We start from the raw sequence: 26,538 nt of genomic DNA, 5'->3' as shown, positions 1-26,538 counted from the left end.
TTCACTTTGCCTGCTCGCCCCCTCTCTCGCCACTCGAAACACCAATAGAATGCGATTTCGCCTTCTCCGTCGACTATTCTCACGCAAGCGCCGCGACGAGCGAGGCGAAAAGTCGTGTGCCCCTGCACTTGGACCCTCACCACCCCCCTCCTCGGCCCCGGCCCACGACGCCTCTCGCGTCCCGCTGTCCAGCGCTCCCGATGCCGTGCCAGTGTATTCCGAACGCAAGCAACAGGGCTCCTCGGCACCCGACCACACTCCGCCTACCCCTCTAGCACCCGCTGAAATTGTTACTACTCGGACCACTGGCAGTCCTGGCCGATTCCTCACCGCCGCTCCACTCCCTTTCGAACTACAGCTCGTTGTCCTCCGTCACCTCAATGTAAATGCCGACCGACAGACCTTCCTCGCCCTTCTCCGCCTCTCGTCGTGGTGGGAGGCCGCCGCCAAGACCCTCTATCGAAACATTGATATCAGCGGAGACAAGCTCTGTCACTTGCTTGGCGATGACCCCGCGACTCCAGCACCCCCCATTACCCAAGATGTGCGTACACCATACGCCGGGAACGAGATTCGGCTCCTCGCCGGCATCATCCGCATCATCGCCACCGATAACCCCTCGTTGGCGAGCCGCCTCCAGACCGTTCTGAATGAAGAAGTCACAATTCTCCAGACCAAACAGAGAGAAAGCCTCCATTCCATCAATCTGAGCCCTCGCATGCGCCTTGCCCTCTCCTTTATCAAGCGTATGAACATCCACAGCCTCCACTCAAGGTTGGTGCGGCGAATGATTGCCGTGCACCTTCCTCATGTCGCTCTCTTCCCCAACGTCGAAACGCTCCACATCTACGAAGCCGCCGACGATACAGCAGTGGACACAGACACCTCAGACTGTGAGCACCTTCCACGCATCGACTCCACCATGCACGGATTCGACAACCCCGACTTTTGCGTCTGGGGTTTCCTCCCATTACCCTACCTCCGACATATGCAAATCAAGACTATTAAAAGGGCCACCTGGCACACGAAAACTGTAATGAAGGTCCTGGAGGAGTATTGGTTCTACACCTTTCGCGATACACTGGGCAATCATTCGTCGCCTCGCTTCTTTGCAGAGGGCTTCTCGTACGGTGACAGCCTGCCCTTCTACAACCCGGACCGACGAGGAGCAGGTGGACTGCCACTTCGGTTTTGGGTAGGTGCGCGTTCATTCCACCACCCGGAGCACGGGTGTCCCACAGAGATTCCAACAGGGGAGTGGGATGAGAGTGTTGCAGATGCACACCAGTTCCGCACAGACGGTCCCGAGTACACGCACCCTCCTTGTACGGTGTGCGGTACCAAGGTCGACCAGGACACCCGTGTCTTTGACTGTGTCTTTACGAAGGCGTAGGCGAGCAGGCAGCGCACTCGGACTCCTCCCAAAGCCGAAATCAAACATCTCACATCGCGAGTCTTGCCAGTAGCTTGTATGGCCCATAAGTAGGCGACAGACCTTATAATTCATACTATGCAGACAACGCGACGGCGCTGCAGAAGTCATGCATGTGTCCCCCCACGAAGCTGGTCGCCACATCCCGTTGCAATTCCACGAGGGGCGGATCGGCGGTGCCCCGGTTGCGTCACCTTTTGTTTATCTCCCCTGCATTTTGCTTCTTCGCCGTCTGCATCCACACACACACACACTCTCTCTTCCACACACTCACCCCTCCGTTCTCACAACTCACTCCGCTCACCGTCACCTACCTACCGCCTCTCACCACGCCCTTCTTCTGCACCACAACACAGCAAGCCCCTTCTCCCCCCCCCCTGCTTGGGACCCAACGTCCCACCTCCTTCGTCTTCCCTCTTCCTCTGGACCGTTGGCTGAAACCAAGCGTGAGTGTTCATGGGAGGACATCAAAGCGGGGGACTAACTCTCCAGCCGCCATGACTTTGGGCCTCCTGCCGCTCGAGCTCCAGCTCATGGTGTTCCAGCAGCTCGACGTCAACGAGGACCGCGCGTCCTTCCTCGCCCTTCTCCGCCTATCGCCCCTGTGGGAGGCGGCGGCGACAGTACTCTACCGCAACATCGACATCAGCGGCGAGAGGCTGTGCATGCTCCTCGTGCCCGTGTCGGACACCCTACCGCCCATCAACCGCGAGGTTATAGCCGACCTGCGACAGCTTGAGGACGTGGTGGACAAGTTCGAGAAGACCGCACCCCATCTGGCCGAAGAACTTCGCCCACTCTTGGAGCAAGGGCAAGAGAAGTATCGAAAGCCCGACCGGTTGAGCTCGAGGACCCGCCGCTCGCTGTCAGTTGTCAGGCGCATCAACCTCAGGAACCTGACACCCGAGTCAGTCGACGCGTTGACCGACTCGGCCTTGCCACACCTCGCCTTGTTCCCCAAAGTGGACACCGTTCACCTGTACAGGACCCCCGATGGCCCCGACAACAGTCGGTTTTACGACGTGCATGAACGCTGGCCATCGGCTCAGACTATTCTGTTCAACTCCGTCGGAGTTTGCACTTGGGACATCGACAACACCGTCTCCCTCTCCTTCAAGGAGATCCGCAGTTTTACTATCCACTCTGCAGAGCTTTTCAGAACGGCGATTTCTTGGGGAAGACTTGCGAAGTCTCGTCCTGACCAGTGGGACCAATGCTCTCCGATTCACGTGTTCACACGTAGTCCCGGATATAAAGACACCTTCCCCAAGCACAAGAAGGACGAAACGCGAATGCCGCCAGCTCGCGTCTGGGTGGAAGAGTGGGAGGATGACGATGGGTCAGACTCGGATGGCTCAGATACCTCGAGTGTGGACATTGTCCCTCGTCTCATCTCTGTTGGCCAGTGGGACTCCGATGAGACCTCTGCCCATCAGTTCCGCACGGGTGGCACAGAGTACGAGCACCCGCCCTGTACCCTCTGCGGCACCAAGGTTGACGCCGAGACGCGCGTCTTTGACGAGCCGTTCACGAGGGCGTGGTAGAGTAGTGGGCTTGGTCAACAAGTCGCTGCCCTGCAGTCCATAACATTGTCTCGAGATGCATCAGTCGCGAACTGCTCACGCCCTCAACAGGCTGCTCGTTTCCGATATAATAGAGTGGGCGGTTGATTAGAAACTTCCTAATGGCCTAACTCGTAAGGCATAAGACTATAACACATCTTCTGTAATACTTTTTAACCCGCCCCCTACTTTAACCTCCACGTGTCTCTCCAGCGCATTGACCTCCATACGCGCCGCGACGACACCTCGAACCAAGCAACATCTGACCGATCCTTTGACAATCTACCCAAACGACACCATGGAAGCCGACCCATTGTACCACGTCAAGCAGCTCTTCCACCAAGGTATGTGCGTCTCCTACGACACAGCTGACACCACACAGGCTCGTACAAGGGTACGCTACGTGTCTGCTTCCTCACTGACCCCAGCGACCATCGCCGAGGCGTCCTCGCAGCCCCTCACGCCAGGCGACGACCCGTCCGCGCTCCCGCGCGCAGTCTACGTCGCGCGGTCGCACCTCGCGCTGCAGCCAGCCGACGCGGCCGCGGCGCAGGCGGTGCTCAAGCCGTTCCTCGCTGTCGAGCCGGCGCCGCCGAGCGCGCGTGCGGCGTCCGCGCTCGCAACGTACCTCTCTTCCACTGGCACGAGCCGCGCAGCCGCCGTCGACGAGGTGCGCGACCTCGTGCTCGAGGTCGAGGGGGACGCCGTCGAGGCCGACGTCGAGGGCCCGACGCGCGCGCTCGCCGGCACCATCTTCATCCTCGAGAAGGAGAACGAGGAGGCGGTCGCTACGCTCACCGAGGGCGCGGCCAAGGCCGACCTCGAGTGGTGGGTTGGGCCCCTGCTATTGCGCTGACGACAGCATCGCGCTCCTCACGCAGCTCTTACTCGCGCTCGACCGCCGCGACCTCGCACAGCAGCAGTACGCCGCCGCCAAGCGCATCGGTAACGACAGCACGCTCGTCCAGGCGATCGAGGCGTGGATCGGGCTCAAGACGGTGGGTGGAGTGTTGGATGGATGTGGAGCGAGCGAGCGTCGCTGACCGCTGCCCCAGGGAGCCCGCCCCCTCCACCAGGCGTACTACTTCTACGAGGAGCTGTACCAGCTGCCTGCGGGCCGCACGCCGCCAGTGCTCGCGTCGCACGCGGCCGCCCACCTACTCCTCAGCCACGTCGATGAGGCCAAGGCCGACGTCCAGGAGGCGCAGGGACGCGACGGCGGCGCCGACGACGTCAACGTGCTTGCCGTCGCCACCTCGCTCGGGGACGACGAGGCCGCCGCCAAGCTCGCGGCGACGAGCCACCCCTTCGCGGCCGACCTCGCCGCCAAGGAGAAGGCGTTTGACGAGGCAGCGGCCAAGTTTGCCATTGCCGCTTAGGCGGGCGTTGTAGATTACGATGAAAATGTAGACACAGGCCGCAAGACGCAAGAAGACAACGATATCCCATGATGCTCATCTACAGGTGTCTAACACTACAACCTCGGGCGGGGCGGCGCGGCAGCGCTATACTCTGCGCGAATCTCCTCGCTCGACGCGCCCCACTTGCCCGCGCTGAGGGTGGACAGGAATCTCCAGAGCGAGTCGGCCGTGTCGACCGGCCGCTCCTGCACGACCAAGTGCCCGGCGTCGACAATCTTCTCATTGCGCGACAGCGCCGCGCGCCAGACCATTTCGCGCGTCTTCTCGGGCCCCATCGTCGCGGTCGCGTCTCCGGCCATCGCGAACGCAGCGGGCACTTGCAAGCTCTTGAGCTTGGCCCACCCGAGACCCAGGCCCTCGGGCTCGCAGAACACGGCGCCCTCGCACCAGCTGGGCGTCGCAAGCGTCACCTCGCCATCGGGCTTGCTGTAGTCCACCGGCACGATGCCGTGCGAGATGTACAAGTCGAAGATGGAGTCGGCCCATGGCTGGAAGAACGGGCTATCCCGAAGCGCCTTGTACGCCTCCTCGCGCGACGGCCAGATGTCGCGGCGCCTAATGGCGGCCGGCACCATCCAGTAGCTGCCGACGGGGTTACGCACCGCAGCGTCGTGGTCGACAAAGTGGTTGGGCGACATGGGGTCGACGAGGAACAGGCCCGCGAAGAGGTCGGGGCGTGCGTGCGCGGCCTGGATGAGCGCGTTGGCGCCGAACGAGTGGCCCATGCCGATGACGGCGCGCGGCCTTCCCGAGGCGGTCGCGGCGCCCCAGCGCAGATGCCACTCCGCGTCGTCGGTCACGCGGGGCAGCACATGCTGCACAAAGTTGAGGACGTCGCGCGAGTCGTCGACCCACGACTGCGCGGGGCCGAGCCTGCCAGCGTTCAGGTCGAGCGACGCGCCGTGGTTCGTGTCGTCCAGCAGCCAGATCTCGTCGATCGTCACCTGCCCCCCAGTGAGGGGGGCGAGCGTGCCGAACGCCTCAGTGGCGGCCACTGGGCGCGAGAGGATGTCGTGCAGGATCGGGTGCCAGTGCTGTGGCGTGAGCTGGGGCTAGGAGGGTTGTGGCGCCTTACCTCCTTGTGCAGGCCGTTGGCGTGCGTGCAGACGAGCGTCACGCCGCCCGTCGGCTCGTCGCGGCGCCATCGCTCAGCCGCGAGCCACAACCCGGCTGGGGCCGCGGCCTTGGCCTCGTCGAGGGACCACTCGGTGGCCTCGGTACGCTGCTTGATACATTCGATCGTCTCGGCGTTGATCCGCTTGCTTCGTTCCTCCTTGGTCGCGTTCTCGCCGAGCTCGATCTTGCGGAACGGGCTCGGCAGGCGCGATGCGGTGCCCGTCGCCTGCTTCAGCTCCTTCGGGTACGCGGCCGGCGCGGCGTGGAACGTGCGCGTGAAGCCTGCTGGCGGCGGCGCGAGGTCGGGCCGTGGCGGCTGCGGCGGGGCTGTCTTGTCGGGGTGTGGGAGGAAGGGGAGGAAGGGCCGGAGCACGCCCTGCGGGATGGGCGGCGTGGGGCCAGTGTACGGCTCGTACTGTGCGATGGGCGACTTCTCGCCTGGCTTTGCGCGTGTTGATATTCTCTTGGACATGCTGTTTGTGGGGACGAGGGAGGGCAGAGATAGTTGGGTCGTTGCATTTAATATCCTTGGCTAGCCGTCGGTGTTGTCAGTCACCTCGGCACTCCACTTTGTCGGGAGCTCGGCGATGCGAGTTGCCGGTGCCGAGACGGCCCACGGCGGCCTTTGATGTTCAAATCCGATTTGACAAATAGATTAGAAAAGCGCCCAAAATGGTGGAATTATGTATAGTGGACGATCAAAATGACGTAACAGACTGAGCCGTAAACGAGGCAGGCAGACAGGCACTCACTCCACCAGCCAGATCCCCCTGCCTGCACCCACCCACTCTCAAGCCACCCTACCCCCCCCCCCCCGCCCTCAACAACTCTCAAACTCGCTTGACATCATCAATAACACCCTCGGGGCGACTCTGGCCCTCATGGCCACTGCACTTGGGCCGACGGCCACACCGGCCTCACCAAGTACACCAGTAGCCGGTCCGTCACAGTCGCCTACAAGCTCGGCAACGCCAAGACCGTTCGCTCCACCCGACCAGCAGCGGGCCTTGGCGACAACGGGTGCGCTCGAGACGCACACCGACGAGCTTCCACGAGTCGTTCCGACCGCCGCAGTCATCGACACGAGCTCACATGCCGACGTGCACGTCCTCCCCCGTCGGTTCCTGGGGCCGATGCCGCAGAATGTCGTCAACTCTGAAGGCACGCTGCGGCGCCGCCAACGCATGCACGACGTGCGACGCAAGGCGATGCGCAAGCTGCTGGGCACGACCGACGAGGACGAGCTGCTGGGGATCGACGAGGGCGTCGACGAGCGCGGCGTACCCGGGCGCCGGCGCAAGGCGGTCCACCGCTTCCGTGTGCGATACAGGAACTTGACCGACGACCTGCTGCGCGAGCAAGACGTTGACGTCAACGAGAGCGATAGCCCGAGCGATACAAGCAGCGAAGACGAGGAGCGCGGAGGGTTTTTGTGGGGGGGTGGGAAGCAGAAGAGTCCGAAGAAGGGCGACAAGAAGGACAAGAAGAAGAAGAAGAGGCTGCACAAGGACGTCTGGATCGGCGGCAGCTTCGATATCGGTCGCGAGTTCAAGACGGTGGCGGGCCACGGCGCGCCAGACGCCGGCGTAACGCATGAGACGGGGCCTGACGCAGAAGCACCGGATAGGCCAACGATCGAGGAGGCAGCGGACGACCCGGACGGCGCGGAGAAGATGGCAGCGGCGCAGCTGGGCGACTCGGGCTCGAAGCTGCAGGTGGCAACAGCTGGTGGATCCAGGCCGTCGTCGCCGGGACCGTCAACGCCTACGAAACCCGCGACGCTATTCGGTCCGCCGCTGGCAGAAGCATCCTCGTCACGGCGAGGAAGTCGAGGCAGCACGCTGCTATCCCAGTCGCAGTCGACCTCGGTTCGCTCGGGCCAGTCATCGGGCGTAGAGACGTTTGTCACTGCCCACTCGCATACCGACAATGCCGACGACGACGACGACGACGACGACACGTCGAGCTTCATCGCCCACATTCCGCCGCCTGTGCCTTCCGGCCCTCAGCCACAGCCGAGCCCGCCACAGGGGAGCCATGGCGGATTAAGAACGGCGTCCGAGGGGTCGTTACTACAAAACTACCCGTCGCAGGCGTCGAGCAGCCAGGCGCTCGTCGCTGGTTCTGGGACCCACCCTGAGCATCACCGTCGGGCGAGCAAGATCGCAGCGAGCTTGTCCGACGGTAGCAAGCGCTTGCGCTCGGCAATCAGGAAGAGCGGCGGCGCGCCAGAGTCAGCGTCGACGTCCAGACCCAAGCTTGCGCACTCCAAGACGGTGCAATTCCCCGCCGACCCAGCGACAATCCTCCCACCCGGCGACGCCGTTGTGCGCCAAGGCAACAAGGCGCCGGCTGATCCTGTTGCTGTGCTCACGCGCACGGCTCCGGAGGGTACCAGTGCCGACGCACAGCAGGATCTGTTGATCGACACGGACGACTTCATGCCCGGCGGCATCGTCATGCGCGACCGAGTGCTCGTCAAGGTTGGGCGGCACCAGGCTGACCGCCTAGGAGCGTTCGATGAGGCGCACCAGCGCCGCAATCCATGCTTCCGCTTGGAAGACATGGAAGAGTATGTCGTCGCCATGACGATGACCTCTGTCGACTTTTACCAGGACTGGGTGAGTTGTGGCGCTTGAGCACGGCTGACGTACAGCGCTTCCACTTCCAAGAGAAGCTGAAGGGCTACAAGCGTCTCGTCTACTCGGTGCCTCTGTCACGCCCTACAGTTCTATCAGTCTTCAACCCACGCGACTTGACCCTCTGCCTCACTTGCGACTGGAAGACGATTGTGCGCCAGACGGCCCGCAACATTGACAGAAACACTCGCAAGTCGACAGGGGTTTGGGAGCGTATCCGGCATAGTGTGGCCGCCGACGTTGTCGGCATGGAGCGGCACGGCTCAGCTGCGCTTATTGTCAAGTTTGGCGAGAAGTCCCGCGCGCTCGACTGGCACTGGTACCTGATGGGCCAGCTCGACTACCGACTTCCACCACAGATTGACATTCGAATTCCAGCGCTGCTGACGTCTGTGCGCGTGCCGATTCCCGAGGAGAACGCTACGAGCGCGATCAATCGCGATACCATTATCAAGGGGGCATGGGAGCTCATCTTATCGGACAACCAGGCGACGGACATCCTCAAGCAGCTGAAAAAGGTGCCGAGGCCAGAGCTCGCATGGAAAAACCATGACGCGACGCTCGACTGGATCGCGTACCCGACCTCAGTGACGGGCAAACGCCGCGAGTGGGCCGTGTTGGCAAGCTTTGCGGAGTGCGGTAAGCACTCGAATCTCCAAGTCCGCGACGCGAGCCACCACGCCGTGACGGTCAAGCTGGATGACGGGACCCAGATCGCCGAGCCGCCTGGCCTGGAAGGGTATCTCATCCGACACGCCAGCGACGTCTCGCGCAAGGAGGCAGTGTACATCTCGACCAACGACGGCGCGGCGTTCATCTCGTCTCCTAAGCACGCCCACCCGCCGTTACACCCCAAGCGGGAGGGGTCGACACCAGCGGATGTGTTCCCCGAGGTTTTGAAGACTTTCCTCGCGGGTGAGCACCGGCGCATGGCCCAGTTCATAGAGGGGTGTGCCGGAGCAATCGACCTCAGAGATATCAAGTCGATCGAGATGGTGAACACTGCGAGCCAAGACGTGGCCGCCGCTTCACCCGAATCCCCGGTGTCTCCCACGACCAACCTCGCCCTGCGACGGACGAGAACGGAGCACATAGGCCGCAAGGTGGTGAAGAAGGCGGGAAAGAAGGCCGAGCGCGAGTTCAAGGTCACCCTCGAGGCCGGTGCTCATATTCGTTTCGAGGCTCACTCGCCTGCCGACGCCGAGGAGTGGGTTGAACGCCTCACCGCGCTTGTCGACTACTGGAAGCACCGGCACCGGGTCGATGCCCGACAGCGTATGGACGCAGTTCAGCGGTACGGCGGTGGCAAGCTGTCGTTCCAGAACGAAATGGACTTTGACGCCGAGGCGTCGCTCGACGACGTGTGGAACTGGTGTGTCATTGAGGGGTGCCGTGCGATCACCAACTCGGGGAGAATCTTCATCAAGCAGTCGCAGTACAAGAAGTTCAAGTGGGTGTGGGTGTGAGGGGCAAGAGCTGACGGCAGGTCGTTCTTCGTGTGCTTGACTTCGGGTTGTCTCGTGCTGTTCCGAATGCGCGGGGGTGCGGGGTTGCGACCGAGGCAGCTGGTGTACCCGCTGTTCGGTGCCTATGTGGGTCGGGTGTGGGAGGAGTGGCGTGCTGACGGCAGGTTTATTCCGGCCTCCTGGCGCAAGAGGAGCTCACCGACCTTCCCCGGGAAGCCGCGTTCAACCCTTCGACGCGGATCTACGGGGACGGGCTGCAGACGACGGACGTGGTAGAGGACTGCAGCTTTGCAGTGCGGATAACGTGGCCTTCAACGGGGCATAAACACAAGGCGGCGACGCAGCCGTGGGACGAGTGTGCGGACGACGAGGCGGGAACGAGCAAGGGCAAGGCGAAGGGCAGCAGCTTCATCCCGCCGGCACTCACCAACAAGCCGCCGACGCTGCTCATCTTCCGCGCGCGGTGCAAGGTGAGCCGAGCCACAGGCATGAGAGTGTGCTGACGACCAGCTCGAGCGCGACCGCTGGGTGTGGGCGATCAACGCCGAGATGGAGCGGCAGGCGCGGTCGCACATCCGTGAGGAGGAAGTGCTCCGCAACCACGGCAACCTGCCGAGACGGTCGACACTGCAGCATGCCCTGTCGAGCCGGTCTGCGCGCAGCGGCCAGGGGAGCGTGATAACATATTCATGACAACGTATTCATAATCTCATATTTGCATTGTAGTAGCATGTACATCACTTGTTCTCAAGGTATCGGGCGTGGACTGGACGTCCGTTGAGCCCGGGAGCGGTGACGGTCTGCGGGTCGTGCGGGAAGACGTCTAGGGCCTGGTCGCTGAACTCGAGGTCGGCGTCGGCGTCGAGCACGAGGCCTTTAAGTGGTGCGGTGACGCTGACGGTGACCGAGTCGCCGTTCACGTCGAGGTGCAGGCCGGGCTCGGGCAGGTCGAGGAACTTGTACGGCTCGGGCCAGTTGGCCGTGCGTGCCAGCACCGTACCGTCCGAGCCAAGCACGCGCGCCGACACGACAATAGGGCGCGGGGGCACGGCCTCGGAGTGGCGCGGCTCCTGCCCCGGCAAGGGGGCGCTGGACACCTCGGTGCTCGCATTCGGCGGCAGCGTGACGTCCAGTCGCATGCGGGAGATCGGCGCTGCCGTGCCCAGCTCGTAGGTCACGACCTCGAGTGTGACCTTTTCCTCGCGCAGCGTGGCGTTGGCCGCCCAGATCTCGAGGGTGTGGGCGATGGTGTAGCGGGCGTTACTTGCCTCGTCGTACGTCTTGGTCTCGCGGCGGTGGAGCTGGGGCAGGGGTTAGCTCGACGCTGCGGCGCCACTCACGCCCACGACGACGGGCTCCAGTTCCCGCTTGATAGCGAAGTACGCCGGCTTCGCCCGTCCATAAAAGTCGACAATCGCCCACGACACGCACGGCCAGCAGTCGTTAAGCTGCCACACGAGCGCGCCGGCGGTATACTCCCTCCCGCGGCCTTTCCAGTTCCTTCGCCAGGCGCGGTACGCCGCCGCGAGCGCCTCGCTCTGGACCAGCTGCGTCGCGTACGCGTATCCCGCTACGCTGGCCGCGTCGGGCGTGCCGCGAAAGTTCTCGGCGAGGTAGAGGGCCAGGCGGCGCTCAAACCCCGCCGCCTTGTTGTGCTGTGCGGCGACCCTGCTCTGCGGATACCACTGGGCGTCGCCTTCGGCAGTCTCGGGGTCGTCGAAGAACTGCTTGACGGTGCGGGCATGCGGCCACGCCTGCATGCCAAACTCGGACACGAAGCGCCCGGCCAGCCGCGGCCACGCGGACCACGGCTCCTGCGCCCCGTGCCAGACCGACCACTGGTGGATATCGCCCGTCGTCGGGTCGTTGGACGTGCGCCCGCCGTACGGCGAGCCGCGGACGTACGGGATCGTCGAGTCGCGCGCCACGACGCGCGGGAGGATGATCTCGTAGATGTGGCGACTGGGCAGCAGCGTGAGCTTGCGAACGCTGCGAATGCCGTCACGGGCGCGACTTACGCTGGAAACTTGGACCCGCTATAGTCCCCACTCGCGTCGTCGTAGTCCGCCACACCCTCGCTCTCGGCGAGCGTATAGTCCTCGTTGTTCCCCGCAAAGATGACAACGCACGGATGCACGCGCAGGCGGCGCACCGCGTCCTCAGCCTCGGCTTTCACGCTGGCGTTGAACACGTCGAAGCTCGGGTACAGCCCGCACGCGAACATGAAGTCCTGCCACACGAGCACGCCGAGGCGGTCGCACGCGTCGTACAGCGCGGGCGACTCGTACACGCCGCCGCCCCACACGCGGAGCATGTTCATGTTGCCGTCGGCGAGCCGCTTCACCCATTTCGCATAGTCGCCCGCGCTCATGCGGCTGAGGCTCGTGTCGCCAGGAATCCAGTTCGCGCCGGCGGCAAAGATCCGCACGCCGTTAATCTGGAACACGAACGACTGTCCCCCGGGGTCGGAGAAGACGGCGCTCGTCACAGGCGGCAGCGGCTCGCGGATGAGCCGCACGTGGCGGAACGCCACGCGCGAAGCGTACCCCGCGAGCGTGGCCCCGTCGGGCGACAAGAGCGCGATGTCTAGCTCGTATAGCGGCTGCGCGCCGTACCGTACCGGCCACCACAGCTTGACTTTGCCCTGCAGGTCGACGTCGAGCAGGTCGTCGAGGGGGAGCACGCTCTGGTGCACCACCGTTCCATCCCCGTCCGTGAGGGTATAGGCGATGCGCAGGTTGTCACGCTCGGCGTCGCTTGGCTCCGGCACGACATTGAGCGTGAAGACGCGCAGGACCGCGCGGTCATACCCCGCGCCCTCGACGTCGGCGTCGAAACGCACATTGTCGAGCCGGTACGCAAAGGCCTCGAGCCACACGTCGCGCCACGGCCCGACAGTGAGGATCGCCGGGCCCCAATCCCACCCCCAGCCATATTGCGCTTTACGCGCGTACACGCGGCTCCCGTCCCCATTCCACACGGTGCGCGCGCCATGCTGCGCCTCGAGCGCCTTGGCGCGCGTCCACGGCGCCGCGAAGACCAGCTCGAGCGAGTTTGTGCCTGCCTTCGGCGCGATGCGTACGCGATGGGACCGGAACATGTTGTCTGTCGTCGCGACCTGCGTCCCGTTCACCAGGATAGCGCAGTACGTGTCTAGCCCGTCGAAGACGAGGTCGGTGTACTGCCCAGACGAGGGGGCAGTGAAGGTCGTCTTGAAGGCCCAGTCGGCCTCGGATACCCCTGCGGCGGCGTCAGGCGTCGCGCGCGCCGCTCCCTCTACTCACACTGCACATCCCACTCGTTCATCCCCCGATGCGGGTTCGCAATCACCTCGGCCGCCTCGAGCTCGGCATGCACGTCGGTCGGGAAGCGCGCGCAGGCGCGCCAGGCGTCGACGACGTCAGGAAACGAAGCGTTCGCGCGCTGTGTGTAGCTCCACCCCGTGTCCAGGCGCGTTCGTGTCGGCATCGTCGTGGTCGACGTGTGTGGATGCTGGCGGCGCGGGCTTGGCTCTGCCCCTGGGCTTAAGAACCAGCGATGGATGGCCCGCATACAAGGTGTGTTGCGATACACGACCCCGATATACCGCGCACCGCGTCGTCATACGAGCCGCCATGCGACCCACCTCCACCGGATACAGCTCGGCCCGCTGTGCTCCGCCGGAACAGAGTGCTCCAGCCACCAGCCTGCGAAGTTCGCGAGCGAGGGTGTAACAACATGCATCGGATCGAGGCTATAACAACAACAAGAGGGCAGATGAGTGGTTTGATGTGGCAGTGCAAGGTGGGCTATTCAAGAGACTCGGGCGCATGCTCTGGCTCCGAGCTGCCCAGCTCCATGGCGCGGAGGCGCTCCGACAGCTCGCGCTCGACACGGAGGCTTCTGCGGCGGTGCGTGACGGGGCTAGCGGCGCGCAAGCGCGCGCGCGCACCGTCGAGCGGTGTGTCGGGCGACGTGGCCGAGCCGACAGACGGCGAGCGGGACCGCGAGCGCACTTCGCGCTCCTCGGCCGGCGCGAGCGCGCTGAGCAGCGAGCGCGGGCTCGCAAGCGGCGCGAGCGGCGTAGTCGGCCGCGACGCCGGCTCGGGCGTGAACCCTCTCACCGTGTCGGGCTCGGGCGTGAACCCGCGCACCGCGTCGGCGGCAGGCACCCGCGCGAGCCACTTGGCGCGGATGAGCGCCCAGTCCTCCTTCGTCCTGCCGTTCGCGCCGCCGAGCGACGTGCGCGAGAACGACGAGCGCTGCGCGTGCGTCTTCTTCGTCGGCGGGGAACGCGCGGGCGCGGGCACGACCTCGTCTGCGCGCTCAGTGCGCACTGCCGCGTCGCGTTCCGGCGGGGACGCGGTGAACACCAGCTTGATCGTCCGCGCGACGTAGTATCCCCGCTCGCCGTCGCTGTCTGTCGCGCAGGCAAACTGCAGCTGGACAGCGTAGCGCAGGCACTCGCGCGTTCGGGGCGGTGTCGTCGACGCTGACGCCGCCTCAGGCGGTGTCGTCGACGCTGACGCCGCCTCAGGCTGGGACACGTACGTCCGCTCGCGGGCGAGCAGGCGCGCGCCGTCGTCCAGCTCGCGCAGGTCGTACGGAATCACAAACACCTTGACTGCGGCGGTGGCGGTGCGGACGAGGATCTGCAGTTGGCCGACCGCGGCGACACGGTATCCCGGGAACGCGGGCGGGGCGGTCGAGCTCTCGGCGCCGCCAAAGTGGTCAAAGTACCACCCCTCGACGTCGACGTCTGCGACCCACGGCGTGTGGGCCGCGGCGCCAGCAGCCTTGGGCGCTGCTTCGTCCGCGCCGCCCGCGAGGTCGTAGTACGTCGCGGCTAGCGGGAGGCTAATGGGCGCAGGCGCGCGCAGGGCAGCGGGGCACCCGGCGCCGCGGCCCATCGCGCGCAGCTGCAGGCCGAAGCGGTCGGTCGCATGCGGCGCGTGCTGCGACATGCGCGAGTGGAGCAGCGAGAGCTGGTAGCTCCCGAGCAGGGGGTGCGAGCGGGAGAGGGACGACGGGGACGGCGTGGTGGCCGACAGGGCGGAGGGCGACGGCGGCGTGCGCGCCGAAGGCGACGGCGTGAGGTGCGTCGTCGATGCGGACGGGCGCCGGCGGGACGGGATGGGCACGCCGGCCGCTGTGCCCGCCGATGACGACTTGCAGCGCTTGGCCTTGAGCCCGGGCGTGATGGGGGGCTGGGAGAGGGGCGAGGAGCGGAGCGGCGAGGCTGGGGGCGTTAGCTGGCATCTCTCGTAGCCGTCAGCTAGACGTACTGGAGTAGGCCGCATACGGGGACGAGTACCCCGGGGGCGAGGGGATCGTTATCGTCATGTCGTCGGGTGGTTATCGGGCAGAGTGGGTGCTGAGGTGTCTGGCCGGTGGGTGGAGCTCAGAGAGCGATGGTCAAGTCGAGATGGGTTTGGTGGGTGTACTGTCGTGTCGAGCGAGCAGGTCGACTCGACTAGCTGGTAGCGAGAACCCTCGTACTCGTCGTCGTTGTCGTCGTCGGCCGAGGCGGAGACAGGCCGCGAACGGTCGTGGTGCGGGGGGGGCGGGGTGGTGGTAGGCTGCGCCGCTCAGGGCGCGCGGGGGCGAGGTCGGGGCTGGGTGGCAAGAGCTGAGTGTGTCCGGGCTATGTGCGCGGCTGTGTCGAGGTGGTCGTGTGTGCTGTTGTGCGGGTGGTGTTCATGTTCTCTGGGTTGGGGGAGAAGATACAGAAGAAGAGATAGAGATAAGTCGCGAGTGAGGTGGGGCGATAGAGGGGTGCTGCTGTTGCTGTCGTCGTTGTCGAGTCGGAATCGTGATGGACGGACGCCGCCTTTGTCGACGTCAGTTGGGTGGAGTCGATTGCTTGTCGGGACTAGTTGTTTGTGCGCCTATTGACTCCCTCGGTTAGACTGCCCGCCCGCCCGATTCCTCCAATTCCATATCGCACCCCACCCTCGCTCCCGATCCGATAGACTAGGTTCCAGGTCTCATATACAATGATGCATTTGGGAGTCGCGCTCTCTTCTAGTACGACATTTGGAGTCGCTCTCGTCTCGTTCATCACGGTCATAGGCACAGGTCACGAGTCACGGGTACCACCACAGTCACTCAGGCATCACTCAACATGGTCCATTTGCCGCCGCACGCCACGACTAGCTGCCCCCACTGTCCTTGCGCTGCTGAGCGTCAGGGTTGGCAATCTTGAGTGGCGCCTTGTGCACCGTCTCGAAGCGGGTCGAGCTGCTCCTCGACGCCGACGTCGTAGGCGACTGTGACGATGTGCCGGTCGGCGAGTCGAACAGGCTCGGCACGCCCCCGCCGCGGCGGTTGATGGACGCGACCACATCCTTGACTGGACGGCGGGGGTTCCTGCCCGAAGCCGGGGAGGACACCGTTGGCGGCGTGGCTCCCGCTGGCGCCGTCACGGGCGTGACGGCCGTTCGCTTCAGGGTGAGCGGCTTGGTGGGCGATGACGATGAGATGGGCGAGCCGAGCAGCGGCGGTGCGGCGTGCGACAGGGTCGACGACGACGGTGTCACGGGCAGGGGACGCCGAGTCGGCGTGCTTGGCGGCGGGGTGGTCACGACCTGCGGGATGAGGCGCGAGGGGGTCGTCGGCGCTGAGGGGGCGAAGGGGCGCGGCGTGGGCGAGACGACGGTGCGCCCTGGCGTCGATGACGCCGAGATCGCGCGCGGCGGAGAGCCGAAGACTGAGCCGGCCGATGTCACGCGCGGGGGCGTGGCGAAGACGAGGCCGGGGGACACGCGCGGCGGTGGAGTCGACGGGATGGGAGTGAGCGGGCGTGGCGTGGCGCTCTCCGACGCGGGGGCCTGTCGAGCCGGGCTCGAGGGTGGGCTGGTCGCTGGCAGCACCTCGGTCGACGAAGCCGACGTGTACACTGATCCAAAGGTGTGGCCTGACAGCCCCGAGCGGCCCGACTTGGGCGTGTGGTGCTCGCCCTCGGGATGCAGCAGCTCGTCGACCTCCTCCTCCCATTCATCGGCCTCGCGGACCTGCCGAGGAGGCGTGTGCGGGATCGAGCTGCGCGAGGCGCGAGAGTTGCGCGACGCGATAGACTGGTGCGCGGTGACGAACGTCGTCCTCGAGTTGACCGACGACTGCGGCGTCCCCGTCTCGTCGAGGATGACCTCGGCACTGACGTCATCAGCGTGGTCGCGCTGCACGACCATCATGTCGGTCATGCTGCGTGCCGTGCCGAGCGTGTTCATCGACGCATAGCTGTCGAGACGAATCGATCTGAGGGGAGCGAACAGGTCGAGCGGGGTGAAGTCGGTCGTCGGCGAGTCGTCGTCGACATGGCTACGCTCGGAAGAGTCGCCGGTGAGCTGCAGCGGCCAGAGAGACGGCTGCGGTGCTGGGTCGCGGATGTCCTCCTCTCGCACGGGAGCCGGCGGCGTCATGCCACTCAGGCGACGGGTCGCGTCCTTGATCCCACCTGAGACGCGGCGGAGAATGTCGCTTGATCGCGAGCTGCCCGATGGTGGGGTGAGCACAGGGATGGCCTGGAACGATCTCGACGCAGCGGTCGTTGGGGGCGAGCCGACCGACGGGGTGACGATCGACGCGGACGATTTTGACACGAGTCGCGCGTGCGAGATGACCGCCTCCTCGGTAAGCTCCATCGACGAGGTCATCGACTTGGGCGTCATGTACGAGCTATACGAGTTGTCCGACGTTCTTCTGTCGGACGGGGCGAGGTAGGACCCCGCGTCGAGCGAGGCGCGGCCGCGGCTCGTGAGCAGTGACGAGGTCTCGAGGTTCTGCCGGCTAGGTGGGGACGAAGGGCCAGCACGAAGATAAGATCCTGGAGGCGTGACTGAGAGGTCGAGGGAACGGCGATACGACTTGGACACGAGCGAGCCCATGCCGCCGGCCAGAGGGGCGCCCGTGCCCGGAGCAAAGTCGGGCAGGCGGTACTTGGACGTGCTGGTGCGCGAGGCCAGCAGGTTCTCAAGGGCCGACTGCGCCTCAGCCTCGTCGGCGAATGGGTCGGTGTCGTTGAGCAGCACGTGGACGGGGACTGGGGTGGGCGGGGGTCCGCCACGCAGCGAGTCGACGGGCGTGGGGACCGGGCCGTGGGTCATCGGTGAGCCGGGGGGCGAGGTGAGGCGGCTGCCGTTGCGGCTGAGGAGACTGTGTGCGGGGTGCCACTCGTCAATTGATCCGCGGTTGATCGCGCGATCAGAGATGCCAGCCCACGGGTCGCGCTGGACCGCGACGTCTTCGTTCCTCAGCATCGAAAAGCGGCGAGAACGCGCCGAGTCGGTCGCCACCATCGGCGTGAGCTGGGGCAGGTCCTCAAACTCCTCGGCCTCCATGACGTTGGGCGTCGCGCCGACTAGCATGATACCGGTGCCGACGCGTCTGGTCGAGTGGCGGGATAAGCCGCGTGATGGCCGGCCTGTTGGCAAGCGCGTGTATGCGTCGGCCTCTGGCCCGCCAGATACCTTGCGGATGGTCGTCGCCACGCGGGAGATACCCACGCCGAGGGCCGCGGCCATCGCGTTCCGCTTGGGGATGACCCACGGGTCGTCGTCGGCTGTTGGATCTGATGCCAGCAGACCCCTGCTGGTGGGGAGCACGGGCAGGTCCTTCTCCTCGACCCGGTCGGTGTGCGAGTATCGGTGTCGCCTGCGGAAGCAACAGAGCCAGATGAAGATACCGAGGAGGGCAGCGCCAATAATCGACACACTCGTGGCCAGCGCTGCGACCTGCATGGAAGTCAAGCCATTCCGCTTTGCAGCTGGTGGAATAGCCGATGTGCCAGTCGGCGAGGGTGCACTCTCAGTCTCGCCCGTCACCGCCGCCGTTGCACCGCCACCTGTCGTCGTTAGCCACATTGACGTCAGAGACGCCTGGCCGCCACCGCCAACGGCAGGAGCCACGCCCGTGGGTAGACCGGCGGAGGCTCCAGGGGAGGAGCCGCCGTTGGTCGTGCCTTGGCCATTGCTGCTCGAGTCCGAGGATGAAGGTGGCGTGTACGAGGTGACTGGGGTGGCGGAGGGCGGGGCAGAAGTTGTGCCCGAGCCAGAGCCACTCGAGGCCGGGGTGACTTGGATGATGTCGACGCCGGGGTTAGACGAGGTGGCGGGGTAGCCTGGCAGGTGAGTAAGAACATCGAGAGATGCTCAACACCTACCTCCGTAGATGATGACCTGACCATTACCACCGTCAGCCGCGGTGTGGTCAAAGCGGGGCGAAGGGCCTGGAGGTCAGCAACGGCCAGAAAAGCTAGAAGTGAACGCCCACCTTGAGTAATGACCTGGGTCCAGTTCCCGCCGCCACTGAGATTGAGCACCCACGCGTCTCCATACGCCGTTTGGGCCGTCACGTCGGCTCCTCCAAACACAAACACCTCAGAACTTGTGATGACGGTGGCACTTGCGCCGCGGCGGCCCGGCGGCACCGGCCCCGACAATGCAACGGTCACCCAACCTGCGTTGGGGTTGGTCGTGTCGAGAGTAAACACGACCGACAGGGGTTGGATGGCCGGCATGCCCGTTTGCTGGTTAATGTACACTCCGCCCAGGACAACCAGAATCCCACTGGGGAGGAGGACCGACATGTGGTGGAAGAGTGCCACTGGCAGGTCTGGGAGGGGACGGAACGTGCTCGTGGCGGGGTCAAACACGAACGCGGTGGCAAAGGGCGCGCCGACATCGTTGGTGCTCTGGCCGCCAGTGATGTACACCATCCCGCCGGTGTTGTATGCCACGCAGGCGAGGTGCTGACGGCGGGACGGCTGTGAGCCCCACCCGCTAGGCTGGTGCGTGAGCGATACCGACGAGGTGTGCGTGTTGAGTGTCACGGTCCACGCCGAATCGTCGGCCCCGGTGGGGGCGGCCGAGTTGAATGGCCCGGCACCGCCGAACGCAAGCAGTGTCCATGTCGACGTGGTGGGATCGAATGACGTCGGGGCGATACACCCCCAAGCGTAGTCTGGTGCGTTTGGGGGAGTCGGAGTGGAGAGCGACGCCAGCGGGGGGGACGAGGCGGAGAAGCTGGTGTTGAGGGGGAGCACGAGCGCCGCGGCCGTGTTCGGCGCCGAGGTGTAAGTGTACCCCGGGGTATCGACCTTTCCGCCCTGTATGAAGAGTGTGGACGTGTGGCCGAGGAGGACGCCGCTCTGGCCCCAGCTGAGCGAGGTGAGCGGAGCCGCTGCTGGTGGCTGTACGTACCCTGCTGCTGCTGCTGTTGTTGCTGCAGTTGCCAGTTGTGCGCCAGCCACGAGGGCAGCGAGGAGCCTCATGGTGGAGGTTTGTAGTAATCTTGATCGAGAGTGTCGCAGAACGTATGTGTTGGTCTTATCTGCGTGGAGGGGGAGAGCGTGACAGGTGAACTTGGAACCGAGGTTGAGAGTAGTAGTAGTAGTAAGTGAGTAGGAGTCAAAGGATGACCCAGTGATGCTTGCACCGCGACTGATTTCTCTCTGTGCTGTCAATGTTTGTGTCTTGAAGGCCCGTGCATTTGTGCGCCCATCGTCATTCAACATGATCTGGGCATTGTGCATCGACCTGTTGCTCATTGATGCGACGAGTGTGACGCTTCGGCGCACAGATCCCCATCAAATGCCGGTTTCACTCTGCAACAACACCTGGTGCCACTAACGAAGCACAAAATCAGGGTCCACCAGGAACGGCCGAAGTCGTAGGCGATTACAAGTTACAGCCGACCAGCCAACAGAAATGCCACACCCCTCTCCGCCTGGAAATACGAGCGGCATTTCAACTCGCCTTCGAAAGAATTTGATCCCGTCGATGCCATCGGTCTCTGGCTGTCAGGCGCTGGGTTGCCTGCGTGCTGGGCTGACTGGCTGGCTGGCAGCCGGCAGCACCACTGGCAGCACCACCCACACTGCCCGCCGCTGCAGGATCCTGCGCATTGCGTCCGGCACGAGACGTTGAAAGTATCTCCCTCTTGTTCGGTAGACTGCAAGACTAAAAAAGGTGAGCTATACCGAGGGACCACTGCGTGCGGCGACGACGGCGACGACACGGACAGCGACAGCAAGACGGACGACCGCAGCGACAGCGACCCGATAATGCGAAATTCGAGGGCGGACGACACCATCGCGAAAGTTTGAGAAGGGGAAGGGACGAGACGATGGGGACGGGAGAGGATGGGACAGCGAGGAGGGACGACGGGATGAGCGTAGCGTCGGCGTCGTGCCGTGCGCGATGAGCCTGGCGACGCTGTCGAGCGAGCACCGACTACTACATGACCGCCCAGAAGTCGAATATCTCGCGAGCCGATTGTCGTTCTGCCCAACTACCTCGCCGACCACACGCAGTGGCCCAACTTGCCCTCCCCAGACACGAGCTAACCCGCCCCTCCCAGATGGGTATCGACATCAAGCGCCACCACGTCAAGAAGGGCGCTCGCCAGGCCCCCAAGTCGGAGGACCCCTACCTCCTCCTCCTTGTGAAGCTTTACCGCTTCCTTGCGCGCCGTACCGACTCGCGCTTCAACAAGGTTGTCCTCCGCCGCCTCTTCATGTCGAAGGTTAGTCGGGAGAGCGGGCGGCGCGAGCGATCGCCAGGAAGCGAGAGCACAACCTGGTGACGCTCGCGGCGTCTGCTCACAAATCTGCAACACACCCTAACCCACACCCCAGATCAACCGCCCTCCCATCTCGATCTCGCGCATTGTCAAGGAGACCCGCGGCTCGAACCCCGACAACTCGAAGACTGTTGTCGTTGTCGGCTCGGTCCTCGACGACGAGCGTTTCGAGGCTGTCCCCAAGCTCTCGATCGCCGCCCTCCGCTTCTCCAACTCTGTCCGCGCCCGCATCGTCGCCGCCGGCGGTGAGGCCATCACCCTCGACCAGCTCGCCCTCCGCGCCCCCACCGGCTCCAACACTGTCCTCCTCCGTGGAAAGCGCAACGTCCGTGAGGCCGTCGCCCACTTCGGTGGCCCCCTCAAGGGCGGCAAGCCCTACATCGAGTCCAAGGGCCGCAAGTTCGAGGCTGCTCGTGGTCGCAGGGCGTCGCGCGGCTTCAAGATCAAGTCGTCCCACAAGTAAGCGTCTGCTGGGAGGTAGAGCAGGGCTTGTGGTTGCTGGGTTCACCACCGTGGTCTGGCATGTGGCGTTCCTACACATTGGGATGCACGATTTCTCACACTGTCTGTTGTGTGTATGCTGGGATGTTGCGCACGAGAATTTGCGGGGGAGGGTGTAGCGGTGGGGTGGCACCAGCTGGGACGCTGGCACTGACTACGACTGACTTGATGGTGCGGGCTGTCCACGCCGGTAGCACCGAGGATGGAGACGTTCTCGCGAGCATGGTCGTATCCAGCGAGCACGTATCGTCTCAGCGCGGTGGAGAGTCGTCTGAATTGCGGCCCAGGATCCCAACCTCTGCATCCTTAACCAGGTGGCACAAACGATGCCAATCACCACAACCAGGCTCATCTACACCAACACCCACCAACACCAACCACGCCAGATGCATTGCATTTCATAATTCACAACCATGATCAATCTACGTTCTACACGCGGGCTGTCGCTTAGACTGCACCCCGCATTGCTACTCGCTTTCTCCGCTCGCAGCCGCCTACTTGCCCTTGCCCTTCGCATCAGCGTCGAGCGCCTTCTTGATGGCCTCAATCAAGGCCTTGACGTCCTCAGCCTGGGCGTTGACGTGTGCCGCGGCAGCCTTGGCTTCTGCGCGGCCGAGCTTGCGCTCGGCCTTGGCCTCGGCGGTCAGGTCCTTGTCCTTGAGGCTGGCCTCCTTCTTCGCGTCCTTGATCTGCAGCTTGTCGAGGCTCGCGCGCGCCGACTCGGCAGCAGCGTCAGCCTTGGCGGCGACCTTGCCTGCGTGCGTGGCGTTCTCGGCGTCGTTGTCGGCGAACACGTCCTCGCGGCCGCCGCGCGCCCAGCCGGTGAGCAAGAAGACGGTGCCGAGCGCGCCGACGAGCCAGAGCGCGCCGCGCTTCTCGTCCGAGCTGAGCGGCTCCGTGCTGGCAACGTACTTGTCCCCTCCCTTCGGCGGGGGCGGCAGGTTGATGACCGGGATCGGGACGCCGACCTTGCGCAGCGAGATCATGGGGTGCGCAATCACTTCTTCAATAGGTTGGGAGAGCAGGTGCGAGAAGTCGTGGAACTCGGCCGCGTACGAGTCTGCCACGCGCGATCCCGAGCCGTGCAGCGGTCCACCGCCGATATGCGTCGACGCCGACGCAACAGTCATGACGCGTGGGCCAGAGGACGAGGGCACGGCACCACCGCGCGAGGACGAGGACCCACGGCCCGCGTAGCTGCCAATAAGGGGCTGCAGTGTCAGCTTGGGCTCGGACGCTTCCGACGTACAATAGGAGTGGTACGCTCAGCATCAGGCTTGGGGGTGGGAAACTTGATGTCGAGGAGGTTGCCCGACGTGCGCTTCTTGATTGGCAGGCCAGGCGCCGTGGTCAGCACCTCGGGGGTGACGTCGTGGGCTTTCAATGGGGCCTCGGTGCGCGACGTCTCAACTGCCGGTCCGGTGGACGACACGGCCTCGGTGTCGGTCGTGCCGTCGTCAGACTTGCTCGTCGCGTCGCCGCGGAACGCTGCAGGCGGGGTCGTGGACAGCTGGGCAGGCGGGGTCGCGGACACCTGTACGGGCGGCGTCACCGACACCTGTGCGGGCGGGGTCGCCGACACCTGCGCAGGCGGGGTCGTGGACAGCTCGCGCTGGCCCTTGGCCGCCTTGGCTGCCTTTGAGAGGGGCGGCACGGGGGGCAGGAAGGCCGAAGCGTCGGCGGACTCGAGGCGGGTGATGAGGAGTGCCCTGGAGGGAGGTTAGCTCACTCATTCACACGTGTGAACCGGCGCCGTCGGAGCGCCGGGCAGGCGATAGCGGGGCAGCTGGCAGCCTGCGCCGCGCACCGCAGCGCTTCCTGCCCCACACCCCTACACCGCAACTCACTTCTTGCCCTGCTGGCTGAGGCCGCGGCGCTTGAGCTCGGCGCGCAGCGTCACGACCGTCTCGTTCTTCCAGCTGCGCTGCGTGCCGAGGAGGACGGCGGACGCGAGGCTGGCCGACTGCTGCTGGGCGGGGTGGGCCGAGATGGTCGCCTTGGCTGCTGAGGCTGTGGGGGTTGTGAGGCGCTGCGGGGTGGCCGGCGCGCTCTTGGGGCCGGTATGGATCGCGTGGGACAGTAGCGGCTGCTGCTGTTGCGCTTGGGCTTGGGCGCGCGCGCGCAGGGCGCCGGCGGACAGTCGGCGCCGCAACATTGTGCGACGGAGGGTAGTGGAGGAGAGTATGGTGGCGAAGTGGTGAGTGGCCGGAGGTTCCAGTTGTTAGCTGGCCGGTGCGTTGCGTGTTTGTGTGTGGGAGAAAGTAAATGAGAGAGGTGTATGACGCCTGGGGTCTGTCGGATGGGAGATGTCAGTGGTGGTGGCTCAGTGGCAGTCTCGGCGGCTCTCGCGCTGTGGTGGTGCCTGGAAACCAGCAACAGCCGGAGATGGCGTCAAATCTTTCCCAGCCAGCCCGGCCAGCCCCAACACAAAACGCCACGCGCGTGGCTGCCACGTTTTCAAGGCACACGATCTGCGAAGCTGCGTGGCACCGCCTGGCGGTGCGCGCCACGGCAATTTCGGCACCCGAGTGGACACCACAATTCCAGCACATCGTCGACACCACCAACCAACACAACACCCACCATGTCAAAGCCAGACGCTGCACCGCCGCCGCTGTCGCGCAAGCTCAAGCCCGCGCCGTCGAAGGCGCGGCAGGTCGCCCGGCGCGCATTCTACACTGCGATCCGGCCCATCTCGCTCCTCCTCCACCAGGTCCACGCGCTCATGACCACCTTTCTGCTGGCCGTGATCGCGCTCGGCCCGATGCCGCGGCACATCGGCTTCGTGATGGATGGGAATCGGCGGTATGCCAGGAGCCAGGGGCAGCGGATCGCGAAGGGGCACCAGCGGGGGAGTGAGAGCTTGAAGCGGGTGAGTGCGCGAGGACGCGAGCGCAGCGAGCGGCCGGGCGGCTACGACGTCGTCGACGACGACGACCACCCTGTCCCCGGCCGCCAGCCGCAGCCGCACAAGACACCACACCCACTAACACACACCCCAGACCCTCACCATCTGCCTGCGCCTCCAGATCCCCGTCATCTCAGTATACGCGTTCGCGATCGACAACTTCAACCGCAGCCAGGAGGAGATTGACGCGTTGATGGAGCTGGTGTGGGTGGAGCTGAAGGAGTTGAGTCGGGAGGGGTGAGTGGCGTGAGCCTGCCGCAGGCAGGCGAGCGGGCTGTAGGGGAAGGAATTCTCTTCCCCTCTGCGCCGTGTCGCGGAACACTCGCTGACGCTCGTGTCCCTCCTCTAGCGGCTTCCTCGACCGCCACGGCGTCCGCCTGCGGTGTATCGGCCGCCTGGACCTCCTCAAGCCCGACATGCAGGCGGCCCTGCGCGAGATGGAGGCGGATACGGCGGCGAATAAGCGGTGAGTGGGTGGGTGTGTCACTGGCGAGGTGTCACCGGGGCGTCGGTGCCGGATCGCGATCGCGCACGGACTTGAGCTGACGACACAGCGGCGTGCTCAACGTGTGTGGGCCATATGGGAGCCGGGACGAGATGACCGCGGCGGTGCGGGACACGGTGGCCGCGGTGGCGGAGGGCACGCAATCGCCAGAGTGAGTCCGCGTGCGACCTTTCTCCGCCAACTGTTGCGTCTCGCCTCGCCGCTGACGCGCCGCAGAAAAATCACATCCCAAACCGTCTTCTCGCGCCTCCAGACCGTCGCATCAGCAGCGACAGTAGACAACGGGCACGGCCCGCTCGACATCTTCATCCGCACCTCTGGCGTCAAGCGGCTGTCCGACTTCATGATGTGGCAGGCCGACGAGGACACGCAGATCCACTTTGTCAAGACGTACTGGCCTGATTTCGGGCTGACCGACCTGCTGCCGATCCTGCTCGGGTGGCAGCAGAAGGTGTGGCTCGGCCGCCGCGAACGCGCGCGCGTAGCGCGGGCGTGAGTGAGTGAGTGGGCCAGCGAGCCGCTGCCGTGGGGCGGGGCACTACTAGACTGTATTATATGTACGAGGGGTGTATGCATGAGGTGTGGCATTGCCATGAATGACTGGGCTACTCGACGTCTTATCTAATCTCTCTGTGCGACGTCAGCTCTACCCAACGTTCGTCGCCCGAGCCACTCACAATCACACGACCCGTCCTCCGGGCCGCTCTTCCACCGCTGATCCAAGCTACCCCACTCGCAGCTGAACGCCTTCTTGCCAAGCTTGACATTGACCTCGTTGTGCCGCTCGCACAGCCACCTGCTCAGGCTCTCCCTGCTCGAGACCACGGGCGGGGCGGCAGCGATCGCGCGGCCAAAGTCGTCGGCGCACCACCCGCACGGGTACAGTGCTGGCAGGCTCTGCAGCAGCGAGCGCATGTGGTTCTGCTGTGTCGCGCTCGGGTTGGTCGGGTAGTACGCTGCCGTCGTGTGCAGGAAGGCCCAGGTCGCGCGCCCTAGTTCTGCCGTGTCGGGCGGACAGTTGGTCCTGTCGGGCGTCCGCGTGCTGCTTGAGCCCACCGCCGCCGCGGCCACAGTCGTAGCACCAGCACCAGTCGCGGCGGTCGCCGCTGGCGCGGCTCCCGCGGCGGCCTTCTTCTTCACCTTCATCTTGCCGAAATCCTGCCATGTGTTGCACACCTTGCACACCTTGCCGTTCTCGTCGAGGATGAGGCCTGGAGGGAGGTGCGGGTGTGTTTCCTTGGTGGTGCGCTTGGGCTCGGTGCCGGCGGCTGTGGAGGGGGCGGCCATGGTGGTGGTGGTGATGCTGCTGCCTTGGTCGGGGTGGGTAGGTGGGTGCTGTCAGGCCGGCTGAGTGTGAGGATATTGTAGTTACACGACGAGCGGCCGGGGGCCAACTTTCTGCGTCATGCTTCATAAGCGCCGGCGGCTT

At 64.8% G+C, this 26,538-nt stretch overlaps 12 protein-coding genes across 12 annotated transcripts; 6 read left to right on the top strand and 6 right to left on the bottom strand.

The window, feature by feature from the left end:
- Positions 1 to 49: 49 nt before the first annotated feature.
- Positions 50 to 1,393, top strand: LOC62_01G001024 (uncharacterized protein; the record flags this gene model as incomplete). Its single annotated transcript, XM_062767494.1, has 2 exons — positions 50 to 774; positions 1,012 to 1,393. 2 exons carry the CDS (start codon positions 50 to 52, stop codon positions 1,391 to 1,393), a joined length of 1,107 nt encoding a protein of 368 aa, XP_062623478.1.
- Positions 1,394 to 1,541: 148 nt separating this feature from the next.
- LOC62_01G001023 (uncharacterized protein) lies at positions 1,542 to 2,976 on the top strand (the record flags this gene model as incomplete). Its single annotated transcript, XM_062767493.1, has 2 exons — positions 1,542 to 1,878; positions 1,925 to 2,976. The coding sequence occupies 2 exons, from the start codon at positions 1,542 to 1,544 to the stop codon at positions 2,974 to 2,976; spliced, it is 1,389 nt and encodes a 462-aa protein (XP_062623477.1).
- Positions 2,977 to 3,266: 290 nt separating this feature from the next.
- On the top strand, positions 3,267 to 4,411 carry COPE (Coatomer subunit epsilon). Its single transcript, XM_062767492.1, has 5 exons — positions 3,267 to 3,338; positions 3,377 to 3,388; positions 3,423 to 3,822; positions 3,857 to 3,992; positions 4,050 to 4,411. Exons 1-5 carry the CDS (start codon positions 3,293 to 3,295, stop codon positions 4,371 to 4,373), a joined length of 918 nt encoding a protein of 305 aa, XP_062623476.1. The 5' UTR covers positions 3,267 to 3,292; the 3' UTR covers positions 4,374 to 4,411.
- A 10-nt stretch (positions 4,412 to 4,421) lies between these two features.
- Positions 4,422 to 6,035, bottom strand: LPX1_1 (Peroxisomal membrane protein LPX1). Its single transcript, XM_062767491.1, has 2 exons — positions 5,491 to 6,035; positions 4,422 to 5,449 (listed from the first exon to the last, which is right to left on the bottom strand). The coding sequence occupies exons 1-2, from the start codon at positions 6,001 to 6,003 to the stop codon at positions 4,469 to 4,471; spliced, it is 1,494 nt and encodes a 497-aa protein (XP_062623475.1). The 5' UTR covers positions 6,004 to 6,035; the 3' UTR covers positions 4,422 to 4,468.
- Positions 6,036 to 6,412: 377 nt separating this feature from the next.
- On the top strand, positions 6,413 to 10,365 carry mug56 (uncharacterized protein; the record flags this gene model as incomplete). The annotated part of the gene is made up of 5 exons (XM_062767490.1): positions 6,413 to 8,152; positions 8,188 to 9,620; positions 9,657 to 9,762; positions 9,801 to 10,106; positions 10,147 to 10,365. 5 exons carry the CDS (start codon positions 6,413 to 6,415, stop codon positions 10,327 to 10,329), a joined length of 3,768 nt encoding a protein of 1,255 aa, XP_062623474.1. The 3' UTR covers positions 10,330 to 10,365.
- An 8-nt stretch (positions 10,366 to 10,373) lies between these two features.
- man9_0 (Beta-mannosidase B) lies at positions 10,374 to 13,104 on the bottom strand (the record flags this gene model as incomplete). The annotated part of the gene is made up of 4 exons (XM_062767489.1): positions 10,374 to 10,937; positions 10,977 to 11,598; positions 11,655 to 12,876; positions 12,921 to 13,104. 4 exons carry the CDS (start codon positions 13,102 to 13,104, stop codon positions 10,374 to 10,376), a joined length of 2,592 nt encoding a protein of 863 aa, XP_062623473.1.
- Positions 13,105 to 13,424: 320 nt separating this feature from the next.
- FAM214A (uncharacterized protein) lies at positions 13,425 to 15,556 on the bottom strand (the record flags this gene model as incomplete). The annotated part of the gene is made up of 2 exons (XM_062767488.1): positions 14,901 to 15,556; positions 13,425 to 14,854 (listed from the first exon to the last, which is right to left on the bottom strand). Exons 1-2 carry the CDS (start codon positions 14,956 to 14,958, stop codon positions 13,425 to 13,427), a joined length of 1,488 nt encoding a protein of 495 aa, XP_062623472.1. The 5' UTR covers positions 14,959 to 15,556.
- Positions 15,557 to 15,767: 211 nt separating this feature from the next.
- On the bottom strand, positions 15,768 to 19,885 carry LOC62_01G001017 (uncharacterized protein; the record flags this gene model as incomplete). The annotated part of the gene is made up of 3 exons (XM_062767487.1): positions 15,768 to 18,733; positions 18,776 to 18,841; positions 18,886 to 19,885. The coding sequence occupies 3 exons, from the start codon at positions 19,883 to 19,885 to the stop codon at positions 15,768 to 15,770; spliced, it is 4,032 nt and encodes a 1,343-aa protein (XP_062623471.1).
- Positions 19,886 to 20,534: 649 nt separating this feature from the next.
- On the top strand, positions 20,535 to 21,760 carry rpl1802 (60S ribosomal protein L18-B). The gene is made up of 3 exons (XM_062767486.1): positions 20,535 to 20,582; positions 20,974 to 21,138; positions 21,251 to 21,760. Exons 2-3 carry the CDS (start codon positions 20,974 to 20,976, stop codon positions 21,656 to 21,658), a joined length of 573 nt encoding a protein of 190 aa, XP_062623470.1. The 5' UTR covers positions 20,535 to 20,582; the 3' UTR covers positions 21,659 to 21,760.
- A 313-nt stretch (positions 21,761 to 22,073) lies between these two features.
- LOC62_01G001015 (uncharacterized protein) lies at positions 22,074 to 23,968 on the bottom strand. The gene is made up of 3 exons (XM_062767485.1): positions 23,544 to 23,968; positions 22,946 to 23,405; positions 22,074 to 22,907 (listed from the first exon to the last, which is right to left on the bottom strand). The coding sequence occupies exons 1-3, from the start codon at positions 23,849 to 23,851 to the stop codon at positions 22,191 to 22,193; spliced, it is 1,485 nt and encodes a 494-aa protein (XP_062623469.1). The 5' UTR covers positions 23,852 to 23,968; the 3' UTR covers positions 22,074 to 22,190.
- Positions 23,969 to 24,261: 293 nt separating this feature from the next.
- SPAC4D7.04c (Dehydrodolichyl diphosphate synthase complex subunit4c) lies at positions 24,262 to 26,484 on the top strand. The gene is made up of 6 exons (XM_062767484.1): positions 24,262 to 24,568; positions 24,699 to 24,841; positions 24,954 to 25,070; positions 25,159 to 25,260; positions 25,326 to 25,739; positions 25,787 to 26,484. The coding sequence occupies exons 1-5, from the start codon at positions 24,281 to 24,283 to the stop codon at positions 25,603 to 25,605; spliced, it is 930 nt and encodes a 309-aa protein (XP_062623468.1). The 5' UTR covers positions 24,262 to 24,280; the 3' UTR covers positions 25,606 to 25,739; positions 25,787 to 26,484.
- Positions 25,158 to 26,396, bottom strand: ERV1 (Mitochondrial FAD-linked sulfhydryl oxidase ERV1; the record flags this gene model as incomplete). The annotated part of the gene is made up of 2 exons (XM_062767483.1): positions 25,158 to 25,739; positions 25,843 to 26,396. 2 exons carry the CDS (start codon positions 26,394 to 26,396, stop codon positions 25,727 to 25,729), a joined length of 567 nt encoding a protein of 188 aa, XP_062623467.1. The 3' UTR covers positions 25,158 to 25,726.
- Positions 26,485 to 26,538: the final 54 nt, after the last annotated feature.

Source organism: Vanrija pseudolonga, chromosome 1, assembly GCF_020906515.1.
Source record: "Vanrija pseudolonga chromosome 1, complete sequence".
Taxonomy (NCBI): domain Eukaryota; kingdom Fungi; phylum Basidiomycota; class Tremellomycetes; order Trichosporonales; family Trichosporonaceae; genus Vanrija; species Vanrija pseudolonga.
This window is presented reverse-complemented; position numbering and strand designations above follow the sequence as displayed.

Coding starts and splice junctions, on each gene's coding strand:
- LOC62_01G001015 (XM_062767485.1), bottom strand. CDS start 23,851: ATGTTGCGGCGCCGACTGTCCGCCGGCGCCCTGCGCGCGCGCGCCCAA. Junction 23,406..23,543: donor CTCAGCCAGCAGGGCAAGAA/GTGAGTTGCGGT, acceptor ACCTCCCTCCAG/GGCACTCCTCATCACCCGCC. Junction 22,908..22,945: donor CTGAGCGTACCACTCCTATT/GTACGTCGGAAG, acceptor CTGACACTGCAG/CCCCTTATTGGCAGCTACGC.
- LPX1_1 (XM_062767491.1), bottom strand. CDS start 6,003: ATGTCCAAGAGAATATCAACACGCGCAAAGCCAGGCGAGAAGTCGCCC. Junction 5,450..5,490: donor CCAACGGCCTGCACAAGGAG/GTAAGGCGCCAC, acceptor CTCACGCCACAG/CACTGGCACCCGATCCTGCA.
- COPE (XM_062767492.1), top strand. CDS start 3,293: ATGGAAGCCGACCCATTGTACCACGTCAAGCAGCTCTTCCACCAAG. Junction 3,823..3,856: donor GCCAAGGCCGACCTCGAGTG/GTGGGTTGGGCC, acceptor CGCTGACGACAG/CATCGCGCTCCTCACGCAGC. Junction 3,993..4,049: donor CGTGGATCGGGCTCAAGACG/GTGGGTGGAGTG, acceptor CCGCTGCCCCAG/GGAGCCCGCCCCCTCCACCA.
- rpl1802 (XM_062767486.1), top strand. CDS start 20,974: ATGGGTATCGACATCAAGCGCCACCACGTCAAGAAGGGCGCTCGCCAG. Junction 21,139..21,250: donor GCCGCCTCTTCATGTCGAAG/GTTAGTCGGGAG, acceptor CCCACACCCCAG/ATCAACCGCCCTCCCATCTC.
- SPAC4D7.04c (XM_062767484.1), top strand. CDS start 24,281: ATGTCAAAGCCAGACGCTGCACCGCCGCCGCTGTCGCGCAAGCTCAAG. Junction 24,569..24,698: donor GGAGTGAGAGCTTGAAGCGG/GTGAGTGCGCGA, acceptor CACACACCCCAG/ACCCTCACCATCTGCCTGCG. Junction 24,842..24,953: donor AAGGAGTTGAGTCGGGAGGG/GTGAGTGGCGTG, acceptor TCCCTCCTCTAG/CGGCTTCCTCGACCGCCACG.